Source organism: Myodes glareolus, chromosome 12 (genome assembly GCF_982192425.1).
Source record: "Myodes glareolus chromosome 12, mMyoGla1.1, whole genome shotgun sequence".
NCBI classification, from domain to species: domain Eukaryota; kingdom Metazoa; phylum Chordata; class Mammalia; order Rodentia; family Cricetidae; genus Myodes; species Myodes glareolus.
The window spans coordinates 2,311,753-2,327,934 of record NC_142037.1 but is presented as its reverse complement, the minus strand read 5'-3'; the positions used below and the strand labels follow the sequence as shown (position 1 = coordinate 2,327,934).

General features: G+C 42.5%; 1 protein-coding gene across 1 annotated transcript; it reads left to right on the top strand.

Moving 5' to 3' along the window:
- Positions 1-100: 100 nt before the first annotated feature.
- Positions 101-16,098, top strand: Tox4 (TOX high mobility group box family member 4). The gene is made up of 9 exons (XM_048435682.3): positions 101-241; positions 332-400; positions 8,383-8,625; positions 9,652-9,912; positions 10,359-10,589; positions 12,703-12,783; positions 13,249-13,992; positions 14,356-14,519; positions 15,019-16,098. Exons 1-9 carry the CDS (start codon positions 236-238, stop codon positions 15,077-15,079), a joined length of 1,860 nt encoding a protein of 619 aa, XP_048291639.1. The 5' UTR covers positions 101-235; the 3' UTR covers positions 15,080-16,098.
- Positions 16,099-16,182: the final 84 nt, after the last annotated feature.

Genomic DNA, 16,182 nt, shown 5'->3' with positions numbered 1-16,182 from the left:
GAGTACCCGACGCCGCCTCTAGGGCCGCCCCGCGCTCTTGTACATGCCATCATCCCACCAAGCTCCAGGGGGCGACAGCGAGCCTTCGGGCAGCTCGGCTTGCGACTGGCTCGGTCAGAGTTCCGTCCAATCAGCGGACAGCGACGCTCCTCCTTAAGGAAGTGACGCGTGCGGAACCCGGCGGGGCCGGTAGGAGCGATGCGGACGCTGGAACGCTGCTAGTGGTGCCGCGAAGATGGAGGTAGGCGCAGCGGGGAGCGAGGGGTCTCGGGAGGGTCTCAGCCCGCCGCTGCTTCGCTCGCTCATCCCCGCGGCTGTTTTTGGTTTACAGTTTCCCGGAGGAAATGACAATTACCTGACGATAACTGGGCCCTCGCATCCCTTCCTGTCAGGGGCCGAGGTAAGCAAGAGCTGGCGACGCTGGGACGCGGAAGGGCCTGGGCAGCGGTTGGGGCAGACGGCGGGGGAGAGCGCGGGGGCGGACGGAGCTGGGGAGGTCGGCGACCGAGGCTTCCAGAGCCTCTGAGAGGACTGTCGGGGGTAGGGGGTGAGGGGTACGACGAACGGGAAGCGGCTGTCGTCAGAAAACCAGGCTGTCGAGGAGACTGCCTATTTAAGGAAGGATTCCGGTTCTGAATGCGAAGAACCAATGGAATTGTCTGCATTGGTTAGGGTGAAATAGTTGCAACAACCTTGGAAGAGAGCAAAGAAGAAAAATTTTTCAGTAAAGAAATCGAGATAAGAAAGTTTATCTAGCAATAACCTCGGACATGTGTTAATTCTTAAATTCTGTAGGGCTCTTTTTCATTTGAAATTTCTGATAAAAATGGTTACTTTTACCAACGTGGTTTCTGCTTGCTTTGCTAACGAAGGACAGAAGGAAATGGCTGCCAGAGAACATAAAAGGAATACATCATACCTGTTTGCTAGTGATTATAAACTTTGAGATTACTTATATTTTGGGTCACAGTTGTCAAATAACTATAATAATAGGGTTTGTTAGTTTTGTTGTTGGAGCCTGTAAGACAGCGATTCTCAACCCGTGGGTCGCACCTCTTTGAGAGCCCAGCGACCCTTTCATAGGGGGCGCAAATCAGATACTTACATTATGATTCATAACATGCAAAATTACAGTTATAAAGTAGCAACAAAATAATTTTATGGTTGGTCACCACAACGTGAAGAACTGTATTAACTGTCAAAGCGTTAGGGAGGTTGAGAACCACTGCTCTAATGTATTCCAGAAAACTTGGTTGACAGATTTTCCTACTATAAGCATGACACTTATATTTAGGCAAAGCAAAAGTAGCAAAAGTAAAAGGTGCAGTGTATGAAAATTTCCCCTTTTTTGAGCACTTGAGCCTTGGACCTTATTTTGAGAATTATATACTTCTCCAGCCCCCAAAGCGATGTGAATCATTTGCTCTTTTTTTTTTTTGCACCAAAAGTTGTTTATTGCTGTTTTGTGGGTTTATCCTATAGTAAATCCTTAACATGTGCACAGTTGAGAGATAGATTGGCAGTGAGTAGTTGCTAGATTTTTTTTTTTTTTAAAGACCATGTAACTCAGACTGTCCTGGAACTCTATAGTCTGTCCTCTATCGTTTGAGTGCTGGGACTAAAGGCATGTGCCATCACCGCCCAGCTTCTAGTTTATTTTTTAATTTACAATTATTGAATATCTCCTAAGCAACAGAAAGTGTGACTCAGAATTGGAAAGAAACTCAGTCTTGCTCTTGTTCCTTCCAAATGAGGTCTCTATGATTTAATTTCATTGTTTGAAGTGCTGGAAACCTCACATTGTCCTTATTCATAGACAGTGCATTTTAAAAGTAAATACAAAGCTGGGTGAATTGTTGCACACCTTTTTAATCTTAGCACTTTAGGAGGCAGAGGCTGGCAGATCTCTGAGTTTGAGGCCAGCCTGGCCTGCATAGTTCCAGGACTGCCAGAGCATCATAGAAAAACAGTTTTCCAATTTATTCCACCAGCAGCCCCTTTTATGCAGTTGAACATAATAGGTGGCCCCTTTTACATCCAGTAACTATGGCAGTGGAGCTCTTGGCCTGCTGTGTTCCAGCACTGCCCGAGAAAGGGAGTTTCCAGGCTTGCCCTGTGTTTAGTGAGGGTGACACAGCTAAAGTTTAAGTTAAGCTTAGATTCAGTAGCGTCCTTTAGGCCTGGGTTCTATTATTATCTATTTTTATTTATTATTATTTTTTAGACAGGGTTTCCCTGTGTAGCCCTGGCCATCCTGGAACTCATTCTGTAGACCAGGCTGGCCTTGAACTCTGAGATCTGCCTGCTTCTGCCTCCTGAGTGCTGCTTAAAGGCATGTGCCAAAACTGCTGGGTGTGTTTTTTTATGCCTTCTTATTTCTTCCCCTCTTGTTGGTGGTGAATTTTTAACCTTTATGGTTTTTGTTTTGCTTTGGGGGATGGTTTTCCTATGTAATCTTGGCTGGAGGCACACTTGCTATGCGTACAGGCTGGTTTTCATCTGCCTCTCCTTCCTGAGTGCTGGGATTAAAAGTGTGTGTGTCCACCATGCCCGCTTTTAATCTTTATGTTAATGGGCATATGAGTTTTATTGTCAATCTTATTTTGAACCTCACACAAGTAACTTAAAAGTGGGCAACTTTTTTTTAGCAATTCTTTTTAGAAGAATATTATTTTTTTCAAAAAGAATAGCGAAAAAAAAGCTCCCCATATAGAATACTAACCATAAAATAATTGAAAATTTTGACTGCCTTCAAATTAGAAACTTCTTCATATCAAAAGACATCATTATAGGGGCTAGAGAGATGGACCTGTGGTTAAGAGTACTTACTGCTATTGCAGAGGACCTGGATTCAGTTCCTAGGACCCACACGGCAGGTCAAAAGGGCCTGTAACTCAAGTTTTCACACCCTCTTCTGGCCTCTGTAGGCACTACACACACATAGAACACAGGCTTACATGCAGGCAAAACATTCATATACATAAGTAAAAATAAGTATTGCTTTTTTTAATTGATATCTATTGAGCTCTACATTTTTCTCTGCTCCCCTCCCTGCCTTTCCCCTCCCCCATTCAGTCCTCCCTCAAAGTCCCCATGCTCCCAGTTTACTCAGGAGATCTTGTCTTTTTCTACTTTCTACTTCCCATGTAGATTATATCTATGTAAGTCTCTCTTAGTGTCCACATTGTTGTCTAACTTCTCTGGGATTGTGGTTTGTTGACTGGCTTTCTTTGCTTTATGTTTAAAAACCGCTTATAAGTTAGTACATGTGATAATTGTCTTTCTGTGTCTGTGTTACCTCACTCCAAATAATGTTTATTAGCTCCATTCATTTTCCTGCAAAATTCAAGCTGTCATTACTTTTTTCGGCTGTGTAGTACTCCATTGTATAAATGTACTACATTTTCCTTATCCATTCTTTGATCAAGGGGCATTTAGGTTGTTTCCATGTTCTGGCTATGACAAACAAAGCTGCTGTGAACATAGTTGAGCACATGTCCTTGTGGCACGATTGAGCATCCTTTGGATATATACCCAAAAGTGGTATTACTGGGTCTTGAGGAAGGTTGTTTCCTAATTTTCTGAGAAATCGCCACACTGACATTTAGACAGGTTGTACCAGCTTGCATTCCCACCAGCAATGCAGGAGTGTTCCCTTTTGCCCACAACCTCTCCAGCATCAGCATAAGTTGTCATCAGTGTTTTTGATCTTGGCCATTCTTATAGGTGTAAGATGGAATCTCAGAGGTGTTTTGGTTTGCATTTCTCTGATGACTAAGGATGTTGAACATTTCCTTAAGTGTCTTTCAGCCATTTTAGATTCCTTTGTTGAGCGTTCTCTGTTTAGGTCTGTCCCTCCCCCCTTTTTTAAATTAGATTATTTATTCTTTTGATTACCAATTTCTTGAGATCTTTGTATATTTTGGAGATCAGACCTATGTCTGACGTGGGGTTAGTGAAGATATTTTCCTATTCTGTATGGTGTCGTTTTGTCTTGTTGACCGTGTCCTTTGCTTTACAGAAGCTTTTCAGTTTCAAGAGGTCCCATTTATTAATTGTTTCTCTCAGTGTCTGTGCTGCTGGGGTTATATTTAGGAAGTGGTTCCCTGTGCCAATGTGTTCAAGTGTACTTACCACTTTCTCTTCTATAAGGTACAGTGTGGCTGGATTTCTGTTGAGGTCTTTGATCCATTTGGACTTGAGTTTTGTGCATGGTGATAGATATGGGTCTGTTTTCATTTTTCTACATGTTGATATCCAGTTATGCCAGCACCACTTGTTAAATATGCTTTCTTTTTTCCATTTGATATTTGTTTCTTTATCAAAAATCAGGTGTTGGAAGATGTGTGGAGTGACATCCGGGTCTTGTATTTGTCTCCATTGGTCCTTCTGTCTGTTCTTATGCCAAGTATTGCTTTTTTTTTTTTTCCCAGCACTTGGGAGGCAGAGGCAGGCAGATCTCTGTGAATTCAATGCCAGCCTCGTCTATAAAGTTAGTTCTAGGACAGCCAGGGCTGTTAGACAGAAAAACTGTCTTCAGAACAAAAGAAGGCATGTACAGAACTTCATGTGTGAAATTCTGAAAAAATTTAAAAAGATATCATTACCAAATAGGAACTCCAGAAGAGAAGGTATTTATAATATACACCTACAACTCTTATTTAGAATATTCCAAGCACAAGCATAGCTTGAAAATGAGATGTTTTAAACAGTTTACAGAGATCCATTCAGACTGCACTGGCTGTGTGGGGAATTGGCCATTTGAAAGAATGGGTGTCACAGAGGATGGTGTATTGCTACACTTTTTCAGACAGGAAGCTTGTGCTGTACAGGTTTAGTTTTCCTTCCTCTCAGTTGAGTTGGCTGGTCTGTAGTGCTTTGTATTTGGACACCACTGTAATCCCAGCACTCAGGAGGCAGAGGCGGCCATTCTCTGCCTTCCAGGCAAGCTAGTACTACATAATGAAGTCCTGTCTAAAATTTTTTTCTATTATATCAGATTTTCTTTTCAGTTTCATTGTTTGGCTTTTATGAGATAGGGCTTCACGAAGCCAAGACTAGCTTTCAGTGTCTCATGTAGTTGAAGGTGACGTTGACTTTCCTGATCCTCCTGTCTCTACCTTCTAAGTCAGTGGTTCTTGACCTGTGTGTTGTGACTCCTTTGGAGTTTAATAACCTTTTATAGGGGTCACACATTAGATATTTGCTAGTATTCAGGCCTCTGGCCTGGCCTGACCTTGGGTTTCCGGGAGGACACTTCTTGGCTGCAGCCACTAGGAGAACCTGCTGGGCACATTCACTACACTTTTAAAAGACCCCCGCCCACCTCCTGTCTCTTTCTGTATTTGTCTGTCTGATCCTTTCTTTCTCTCTCCCTCTCTCTGCTTCTTTGCCTGTCTCTCCCCACTTCTCTCTCTCTCTGCCTCGCCTGCTGCTCTTGTCCCCAGAGGCCAGTCTCCCCTATTTCCTGTTTCCTCTCCCCCAATAAAATACCCCTCCATGAGCTCTGTCGCATGGCATCTTTCTCTTACCACTTTTAAAATTACAACATTATTCACAATGCAATTGATAATAGCAGCAAAGTTAGTTACAGAGTAGCAACAAAAATAATTTTATGGGCTGGAGAGATGTCTCAGGGATTAAGAGCATTGCCTGCTCTTCCAAAGGTCCTGAGTTCAATTCCCAGCAACCACATAGTGGCTCACAACCATCTGTAATGAGGTCTGGTGCCCTCTTCTGGCCTGCAGGCATACACACAGACAGAATATTGTATACATAATAAATAATAATAAATAAATATTTAAAAAAAATAATTTTTACAATACACGAGGAATTGTAAAAAAGGTTGCAGCATTAGGGAGGTTGAGAACCACTGTTCTAAGTGCTGGGATTGTTAAGTGAGCGTCATCACACCCAGTTTATTCTTTTTTTTTTTTAATTACCTTAGGTGCATTGGCATTTTGCCTGCATGTATGTCTGTGTGACCCTCTGGAACTGGAGTTGCAAACAGCTGTGAGCTGCTGTGTGTGTATTATGAATTGAACCCGGGCCCTCTGGAAGAGCAGTCAGTGCTCTCAACTTCTGAGCCGTCTCTCCTGCTGTATTCTGTTGTTTTTAAAAATTATTTTAAGGATCCATAATAACCACACTTTAGGATATACACAAGAAACTTTTTTAAATTAAAAATTTTATATGTATCGGTGTTGTACCTGCATATATGTCTGTGCACAACAGGCCTGGTGCCCATGGAGGTCAGAAGAGGGCATGAAATCCACTGGGACTGGAGTTAAAGTTGTAAGCCATCTAGGAATAGAACCTAGGTCCTGAAGAGCAGCAAGTGCTCTTAACTACTATCTCTAGTGAATTATTTTTTTAATAGTGGATAGTTAGTTTTAGAGTTTAGTCAGTTTTAGAGTTTTTGTTTAGTATGTAATAGACTCTGGGTTCAAGCCTCAGGACAAATGAAAGGGGATAGAGAACATGGAGAGGATGAGTAGAGGAGGGAAGTGGTAGTTTCCATGTTTGTTTCGAGTCTTTGTGTGCATGCAGAGGGCGGAAGGCGCCACCAGAGTGGGTGCTGAGAACTGAGCCCCAGTGCTGCAAGAACAGCAAATGTTTCTAATTGTTGAGCCATCTCTCTTGCCCTTCTTTGCTCAGTATCTAAGCATCATTTATTTATCTATTGGTTTTTTGAGACAGAGTTTCTCTGTAGCTTTGGAGCCTGTCCTGGAACTAAGCTCTTGTAGACCAGGCTGACCTTAAACTCACAGAGATCCTCCTGCCTCTGCCTCCAGAGCGCTGGGATTAAAGGTGTGCATCACCACTGCCTGGCCTTTATTTATTTACTGTACGTTCTGTCTCTAACACACACACGTGCAGGCACACATGCACCCATAAAGAGGTTGGTGAGGAGTAAGTTTTCTCCCTCTACCATGTAGGGCCCAAGGATTAAATAACCTCAAGTTGTTAGCTAAGCTGGATAGCATGCGCCTTTATTTACACACTGAGCCATTTCACTAGCTCCTGGGTATTATTCTTATACATTCTTATGTATTCTTATACACATTCTTATACAAAAGCCCAGAGCTTGGAAACAGTTTAGGCTGAGTGTATTTCCTCTGCTCTGGAGTGCTAGGATTAAAGGGACATGTGTCCACATGAGGCCTATTTTTTTCTTGAGATAGGGTCTTGCACTATCTGTATAGCCCAGCCTCTTGATACTCATGGTAATCTTTCTGGCTCAGTCTCTGCATGCTGAGATGCAGGTGTGACCACTGTGCCATAAATCTCTGTTTTATGTATTTTACAGATAAGGAAAACCTGCTCAAGGTCATGAGCCAGGAGCCACAGTTCTTTGTACAAAGCCTCTTGCTTATTACTTATATTTTATTGCTACAGTTGCTTCTATTTGACAGGAAGCTGTCATATAATCTGAGACTAGATATTTCTGTTAGTCCTAAGAATAGTGGCCCCATTCCAGGTAGGAGTGAAGCTGGGTATGGTGGTCCAGTAGTCAGGAGGCTTGCATTTGGGATTAGGTCTTGAAAGGAAGGAAGGAAATAAAAAGGGTGGGGGGAACCAACAAACCAGCAAAGTAATTATTGTTAGTCGGACTCAGGAGGGGACAGTGAGCCACGTGCACTAATCTCTTTTTGTTTACTTTTTGTTTTTTAGACAAGGTATTGCTATGTAAGTTAGGCTGGCCTCAAGTTCACTTTGTAGCAGTTATCCTTTTTCTTGATATTATTGAACCCCCAAATCCTATACAAATGAGAATCTTATTTGTTAATGCTGAAATTTCTAAAGTGGTGAGGTTTTTATTTGTTTGGTTGTTTTTGGTTTTTCAGGACAGGGTTTCTCTGTGTAGCTCTGGCTGTCCTGGAACTAGCTGGCCTAGAACTCACAAAGATTTGCCTGTCTCTGCCTCTTGAGTGCTGAGGTAGGTAATTTTTCTATGGCAATATCTTTTAGGATTTGATCTAGAGGAACCTAAAACAACAAAGTGTGATTGGCTAATCAACACAAGAGTTAATTTCTGTGGTCTGAAAATTCAAGTGTACCATTGTGAAATAATGTATTAGTGTCTGCAGCAGAATACTAAGCATCATAGGCTGTTTCCTTACTTGTGCTGACTTACTCGAACAGGAGAGATAATTTAAAGGTGGTAAAGGCTAAAAAGAGAGACAGTAATTGAACATTGTGATTAATGTCGGAGTTTCAGGTATGCCATGTGACCAAAGAATTAAAGTCTAAAAAAGAGGTTTATTTATAAACTGAGTTCTGTGGGGTCATGTCACAAAGTGGGATGGAACCAAGCAGAAGCATACCGGCAGTCTTGTAGTGAGCTCCTCTTTTACTAATCCCTTCTCTTTTTCCACACAGACCTTTCATACACCAAGCTTGGGCGATGAGGAATTTGAAATCCCACCCATCTCCTTGGACTCTGACCCTTCCCTGGCTGTCTCAGATGTGGTTGGTCACTTTGATGACCTGGCAGACCCGTCTTCCTCACAGGACGGCAGCTTTGCAGCTCAATATGGAGTTCAGACATTGGACATGCCTGTGGGCATGACCCACGGCTTGATGGAGCAGGGCGGGGGGCTCCTGAGTGGGGGCCTGACTATGGTAAGGGGGGACACAGCAGCAGGCTCACCAAGCTTCTAGGGATGGCTCTAGTGGGACAGAAGTTAATCTCTAGTCCCTGCTAAACTTGGGTAGTACTTGTAACTTCTTCTTATGTAAGCTAAAGACTCAGCGACAAATACTTCATTTTACTTGAGTAAATGATATTTTCTTGAAAAATAATTTTAAATTGTAAAGTATCCAGTCTTAATTTAGATATTTGAAATGAAAATAATTCATTTTTTAAAAGGGTTTTGTTTGTAATAGCCTTCAGTCTTGATTCAGATGTGTAAATGGCACATAGAATGGTTTATTAAAAAATGAACTGAGGGGGCTGGAGAGATGGCTCAGTGGTTAAGAGCATTGCCTGCTCTTCCAAAGGCCCTGAGTTCAATTCCCGGCAACCACATGGTGGCCCACAACCATCTGTAATGAGGTTTGGCGCCCTCTTCTGGCCTGCAGACATACACACAGACAGAATATTGCATACATAATAAATAAATAAAAAAAATGGGCTGACCAAATAAAGTGCTAATTATAAACTCAGCTTTTATAGGTGTTAAGCATCTCCATCTCATGTGTTTGATTACAGCATCTGTCTCCACCCCAGCTCCTGTGCTCATTGCCCATGCATTACCACTGTAAACATTATTGTTAGAAGATGCTAGTGGGTATAGATTGTATGTTCTCACTACCCGCAGGATATATTAAATGAAGTATTTGTCCTTCTCTGCTTGTTTCTGAGTCAGGGTGTCACTATGAAGCCCTGACTGACTTAGAACTCATATATGTAGATCAGGTTGGCCTCAAACTCACAGAGATATCACCCCCTTCCTCTTATCTCTTGAGTGTTGGAATTAAGGGTAGGTGCCACCATGTCTGGCCTCTTAACATATTTTTCATGTAGACAGATTATCTGATGTTCTATAAGATTTAAGTGACCATAGTCTACATAAGCCAGGGATTTATAAGGAGGGGGACATGCTTTTTAATGTTGTGTGTCTTAATTAGTCCTTCTGCTTCTCTCAGGACCTGGACCATTCTATAGGAACTCAGTATAGTGCCAACCCACCTGTTACAATTGATGTACCAATGACAGACATGACATCTGGCTTAATGGGACATAGCCAGTTGACTACTATTGATCAGTCAGAGCTGAGTTCTCAACTTGGATTGAGTTTAGGAGGTAGCACCATCTTGCCACCTGCCCAGTCACCTGAGGATCGTCTTTCAACTACTCCGTCACCTACCAGTTCACTTCACGAGGACGGCGTTGATGATTTCCGGAGGGTAGGCATTCCCTGCCAGAGTTCATTCTGCTGTTAGTTGAGGGTAAAATGCTTGCCAGATAAAGCCTGATCATCTTTCCTTGGTTCTGGGTGTGGCTCCTCCCTCTTGATTTTGTTTATAGTGTGCTTCTTAGTCACTGCCCTCAGTGACTCTCACATACACACATATATGGCTTTCAGAACCACTGCTTCCATTTTTAGCCTAAATGCCATGGCTGTGGCTACTTTTCTTCCTTACCTACTGAGCCATTTCTCCAGCCTAATTTTATTCTATCAAAAACCCTTTTCTTAGCCTGGCAGTGGTGGCACACGCCTTTAATCCCAAAGGCCAGTCTGGTCTACAAGAGCTAGTTCCAGGGCAAGCTCCAAAGCTACAGAGAAACCCTGTCTCGAAAAACAAAACAAAAAAAACCCTTTCTTAATTCTCTCCATTTTTCTCCTTGACAGCAACTTGCGAGTCAGAAGACAGTGGTAGTGGAAACAGGGAAAAAGCAAAAGGCTCCCAAGAAGAGAAAAAAGAAAGACCCTAATGAACCTCAGAAGCCAGTATCTGCGTATGCATTATTCTTCCGTGATACTCAGGCTGCCATCAAGGGACAGAACCCTAATGCTACCTTTGGTGAGGTGTCGAAGATTGTGGCTTCCATGTGGGACAGTCTTGGAGAAGAGCAAAAGCAGGTGACTAGTGGGTAGTAAACATTTTCTAAGGTTTTAATTGAACAGAATCTTAGTGTTCTATTGCTGTGAAGAGACACCAAGACCACAGAACTCTTAGAAAGGAGAGCATTTAATTGGGGCTCGCTTACAGTTTCAGAGGTTTAGTTAGTCCTTTATCATCATGATGGGGAGCGTGGCAGATCTAATGCTGGAGAAGGAGCTGAGAGTTCTACATCAAGATTCGCAGGCAGCAGGAAGAGAGCAACACTGGGCCTGGCTTGGGCTTTTGAAACCTCAAAGCCCACCTCCAGTGACACACTTCCTCCAACAAGACCACACCTCCTGATCCTTCTCAAGCATTCCAATAAGTATATGAGCCTATGGGAGCCATTCTTATTCACACCACCACAGGTATTTAGCTGTCAGTGCTTTGTTAATGTTAGCCATGCATCCTTTATCTTAACAGCTACAGAAAAAAATCATTTTTATTTAGTAATTTTTGTGGTGCTTGGTAGCAAACCCCCAAGGCTTTTTTCATGCTTCATCTCTTCTGCTGAACTAAATCTCTACCCCAGAAGATCCATTACCAAACTAAGTAGGACTGTAAGATGGTTTATTGAGTTTGAGCCCCACACCTTCATGGTAAAAGAGAAGAACTAACTTACATAAGCTGTCCTCTAATTGCTATATGCATTTCCAGAAACATACACACATATACACAAAATAAATAATTGATAAAAGTTCATTATAAAAACACTGCATCTTTCCTAAACTGTGAAATAACCATCATTCTCCTCTTTACTAAAGATGGACTTTGCCAGGTGTGGTGGTGGCACATGCTTTTAATCCCAGCACTGGGGAGGCACAGGCAGGTGGACCTGAGTTTGAGGCCAGCCTGGTGTACAGAGTGAGTTCCAGGACAGCGAGGACTACACAGAGAAACCTTGTCTCAAAAAACTAAAGATGGGACTTTGAGGTTCATTGCCCAGTTAAGGTCATACAGCTTCTAAATGATAGGGTTAGGATAGTCTGGTTTGCTTATTTCAACATTCCATGTGGCATCCATTCATAGTGCCTAATCCCTCTTGTGTCTTCAACTGTTTAGTTTTTAGGTTAACTTCCTAAAGCCTTGTATTTTTCCTATTTGTACAATTAAGCTATTTCTTGGTAAGTTGCATGTTAAAACTATGCCTCAAAGTTTCAGGTACAATTTCATTAACGGCCTTCTCATGAACTGTAAACTTGAAAACTGTAATCTCTCTTAATTTAAACTGAAATTCAAAAATCAACCAGTAATAGTGGTATGCACATATAGTGTTTGGGAAGTAGAGGCAGATCATGGATTTCAAAGGTTAGCTTGAAGGTGTGTGCCACAGGGGCTGTGGGTGGAGGGACATGGATCATGGCAACATGTAAACTGAAGATAGCTATAATTATCCCGTTGCCCCACATGCCTGTGTCTCCTGTCAAAGCAGATCCTCAGTGTCTAAAACAAAGGTTGGGTTTATTATTTTATATTATTAATATACCATATTTCAATTATTTGTTGCTGCTTTAATTCTCACCCTCATCCTTTTGGGTTAGTTTGGTGTTTCTGCTGTTCTTGCCTGAATTTCTTACTATTGTAACAAAATGATAGAATATGGCTGGCTATAGCTGGCAGTTACTACCATCTGTTAGTCGGTGCGTTGTTGTTCCTTCATGTAGTTTCTCATGTTTTAAGAAATATGGTACATTCTACTGATCAGACAAGTCACAGAGATAGCCCAGATTCAATAGACGAGGAACTACCTTCAGCTTTTGGTGTGTGTATGGGGAGGCACACAAGAGGTAAGGATTCTTGGGGCCATCTTTGATAACTTAGCACATTTACAGGGGAAAAGTCTTGGAGTTGGGTAGTATTGGGTTATACAGGCTACTGATCTTACAATTTGGAGGTGGTTTTATTTTTGATATAGCAATGAGCATGGGTTGCTGTTTACTTTAGAAGTGTAGAAATTCTAGTAAGACAGTAGAGTGAATTTGCCATTAAGGTTGTCATTATTGCTTGCTCCACTGACAGGAGTGGTCTGTGGTTGGACTGAGTTCTTGGTGTAAGGAGTATGGTTCATTTGAAATGATGTCTTTCTCTTAGGTGTATAAGCGGAAAACTGAAGCTGCCAAGAAAGAGTATCTCAAGGCGCTGGCTGCTTATAAAGACAATCAGGAGTGTCAGGTAAGATGATAGTAAATGGATGCCTTAAATCAATTCATTTTTTAAAAATTATTATAGGCAAATCTCAATCTTTCTCTCTCACATACACAAACACACGCGTGGAGGGGCTGGAGAGATGGCTCAGCAGTTAGAGCACTGACTGTACTTGCAAAGGACCTGAGTTCCCAGCACTCACACGGTAGCCTAGGACCATCTCTAACTCCAGTTCCTGAAGCTCTAGCATACATACGGTGCACATGTGTGCAGGTAAAATAAAAATAAAAACAAATCTGTGGACCTATTATTACACTGTGTTAAGACTGATTTAAAGCTCCCCCAGTATTTCATATCATAAGCTCACCTAAATAGTCTTTGAATTTTTCCATTATTTTCAGCGTTTTCTTAGTCTTTATTTTTCTGTCTTTTACATATCTTTGTTTGAAATGTAATGAGAATGAATGTGTTGTCTTTTGTTTTGGTCTTCAGGCTACTGTGGAAACAGTGGAATTAGATCCTGTCCCACAGTCACAGACTCCGTCACCTCCTCCTGTGACTGCTGCTGACCCAGCATCTCCAGCACCAGCCTCAACAGAGTCACCTGCTTTGTCCCCTTGCATTGTAGTTAATTCCACACTTTCATCTTACGTGGCAAACCAGGCATCCTCAGGGGCCGGAGGTCAGCCCAATATCACCAAATTGATTATTACCAAACAAATGTTGCCTTCTTCTATTACTATGTCTCAGGGAGGAATGGTTACTGTTATCCCAGCCACTGTGGTTACTTCCCGTGGGCTCCAATTAGGTCAAACAAGTACAGCTACTATTCAGCCCAGCCAGCAGGCCCAGATTGTCACTCGGTCAGTATTGCAGGCGGCGGCAGCAGCTGCCGCTTCTATGCAACTGCCTCCACCCCGACTCCAGCCTCCTCCATTGCAACAGATGCCTCAGCCTCCAACTCAACAGCAAGTCACCATTCTGCAGCAACCGCCCCCACTTCAGGCCATGCAACAACCTCCACCTCAGAAAGTTAGAATAAATTTACAACAGCAGCCTCCGCCTCTGCAGAGCAAGGTTGTGCCTCCACCCACTCTAAAAATGCAGACTGCCCTGATCCCTCCAGCTGTGGAGAGCAGCCCTGAGCAGCCTCTGACCTGCAGCCCCGAGGTCCACACAGCAGAGGCAACCTCTCCTGAGACAATTTGTGAAATGATCACAGATGTAGTTCCTGAGGTAAGCTTGTATTGTTTCCTCAAAAAAGAAAAAAAAAAATCCAATTCTGTTATTTGAATTCTGTTATTTGTTTGGGATACATTATCTAATGTAGGCCACGATAGACTATGTTACCAAAGACAGCCTTAAATCTGATTCTTCTGCATCTGCATGCCAGTTTTAACTTATAAAAAATTATTTTAAAATAAAATTCTTAGATAGACTTTTCATGTCATTCTGCTTATCAGAACTCTAAAGCTTGGTTATGAAGAAGACTAAGAACTCACCTTTTCCTGAAACTCCTTCTGTGAGGGGTGTGGTGCCTGTGATGTTTTGAGTAGTAGGTTGCACTCTAGTACATCCTTGTTTGCTCCCTCTTGTAAGGTGGAGTCTCCTTCTCAGATGGATGTTGAACTGGTGAGTGGATCCCCTGTGACACTGTCACCTCAGCCTCGATGTGTGAGGTCTGGCTGTGAGAACCCTCCTGTCATCAGTAAGGACTGGGACAACGAGTACTGCAGCAATGAATGCGTGGTGAAGCACTGCAGGTGAGTTCAGCAGTTCCTGGAGAGTTAGCTATGCTAGCTGTTGAGAAACACAGCAACCTCGAGTACACAATCAGGACTGCCTTAGCTGGAGTAACCTCAAGTACGCAGTCAGGACTGCCTTAGCTGGAGCAGCTACTCAAAGGAGGCTTTGAAAATAGCTTGCCTGGCATGAGTCATGGCCTCATTCACATAGCAGTGCCCAAGAGATTGGTGTGGGATAGGTAATGGGAAAACAGCAGAGTAAATGCTAAACATTCCAGGACATTACCTATGTCCATGAAACAGGGCACCTGTGTCCTGTCCCCAGACCTCTATGAGATGGGTCAGCATCATCATCACTTTCGACCTTGGAGGCTCTTTGTTCCTATATTTCTAAGATGATAGTGTTATATTTTGGAGATGTAGGGAATTATTTGTATATATTTTTCATTGAGAAGATAAACGATAGTTAAAGAATATATCTAGGCTATAATAACTGTGTTGTTTTTCCTTCTCTTAGGGATGTATTCTTGGCCTGGGTGGCCTCTAGAAATCCAAACTCTGTGGTGTTTGTGAAGTAGCCTTTCCTCTCCTCCAAGTCTTGAAGATTCATCTGCTGGACACAAGTCCAGGAGCCTGTATTTGAAACACAAGCTGGGCTTCTTCTGGTAGTGCCTGACCTTTTACACCCATAGTCCTTCGTGCCCCTACCTTTTCTTCAGCAAAGGCCAGACTAAGGAACAGGGCCAGTGAATTTACTGTGATTTGGAATTTGCTTTCACTCTCAACTTCAAGCAAAATTGCCAGGTTAATAGTACAGGGAAGGGTGAAGGGAACATGGAGCAAATCAGAGAGGATTATTAGAAAAAATCTGTCAATAACATTGACAGAAACTTGCCTAAAATGTTACTGGGAAAGTGCTTAGCTCTGTTCCTAGGAGGAAACAGCGCTGGGATATAAGGGGCTTAGGGTTACAGCTCAGTGATAAAGGGCATTGGGTTTGAATGAAAAAGAGGAATGAAAATACGGAGTTAAAATACCCCCTTTAAAAGGGAATTGCAATTATTAGAACAAAGGTTTGTGAGGCTGGGTCTAGCACTAACAAAGCTCTGAGTTCAGTCCCCAGGCAGAAAGGATCAGGAGTTCAAGGTCATCCTCAGCCACTAGTAAGTTTGAAACCAGTCTTAGGCCACATGAGGCAAAGGTAGAATAAAGGTTTTGCAGAGCCTTGTGGCCCATGCCTTTAATCCTTTAATTTTGGAGGTGAACATAGGTAGATTTCAAAAAACAGAGGCTGGGTATGTTGGTACTCTCCTTTAATCCCAGCAGTTGGGAGGTAGAGGCAGCTTGGGTCCGAGTTTGAAGCTAGCCAGGGTTACATAGTAAGATCCTGTCTCAAGGTCCCCTCCTCATTCCTCCTCTCTCTCAGCACATTGGACTGGAGGGGAGATGACATCATCCAGGATTTTTTTCCTCTACAAGCATTTCTGCAGTCAAAACTTTCTTTACCTGACTTGATTACTAGTTTTGCATGTAAGAGGCAGAACTCTATACCCTTAATGAGAGGTTTTGCAAAGTAAAGAAGTTGTGTTTGATGAAACATCTTTTAAATGTGCTTTCATTTACATAAAGCATAAGCTAATTCTTTTATATTCTATCTAGGTTCTTCTTTAACTGAAGATGA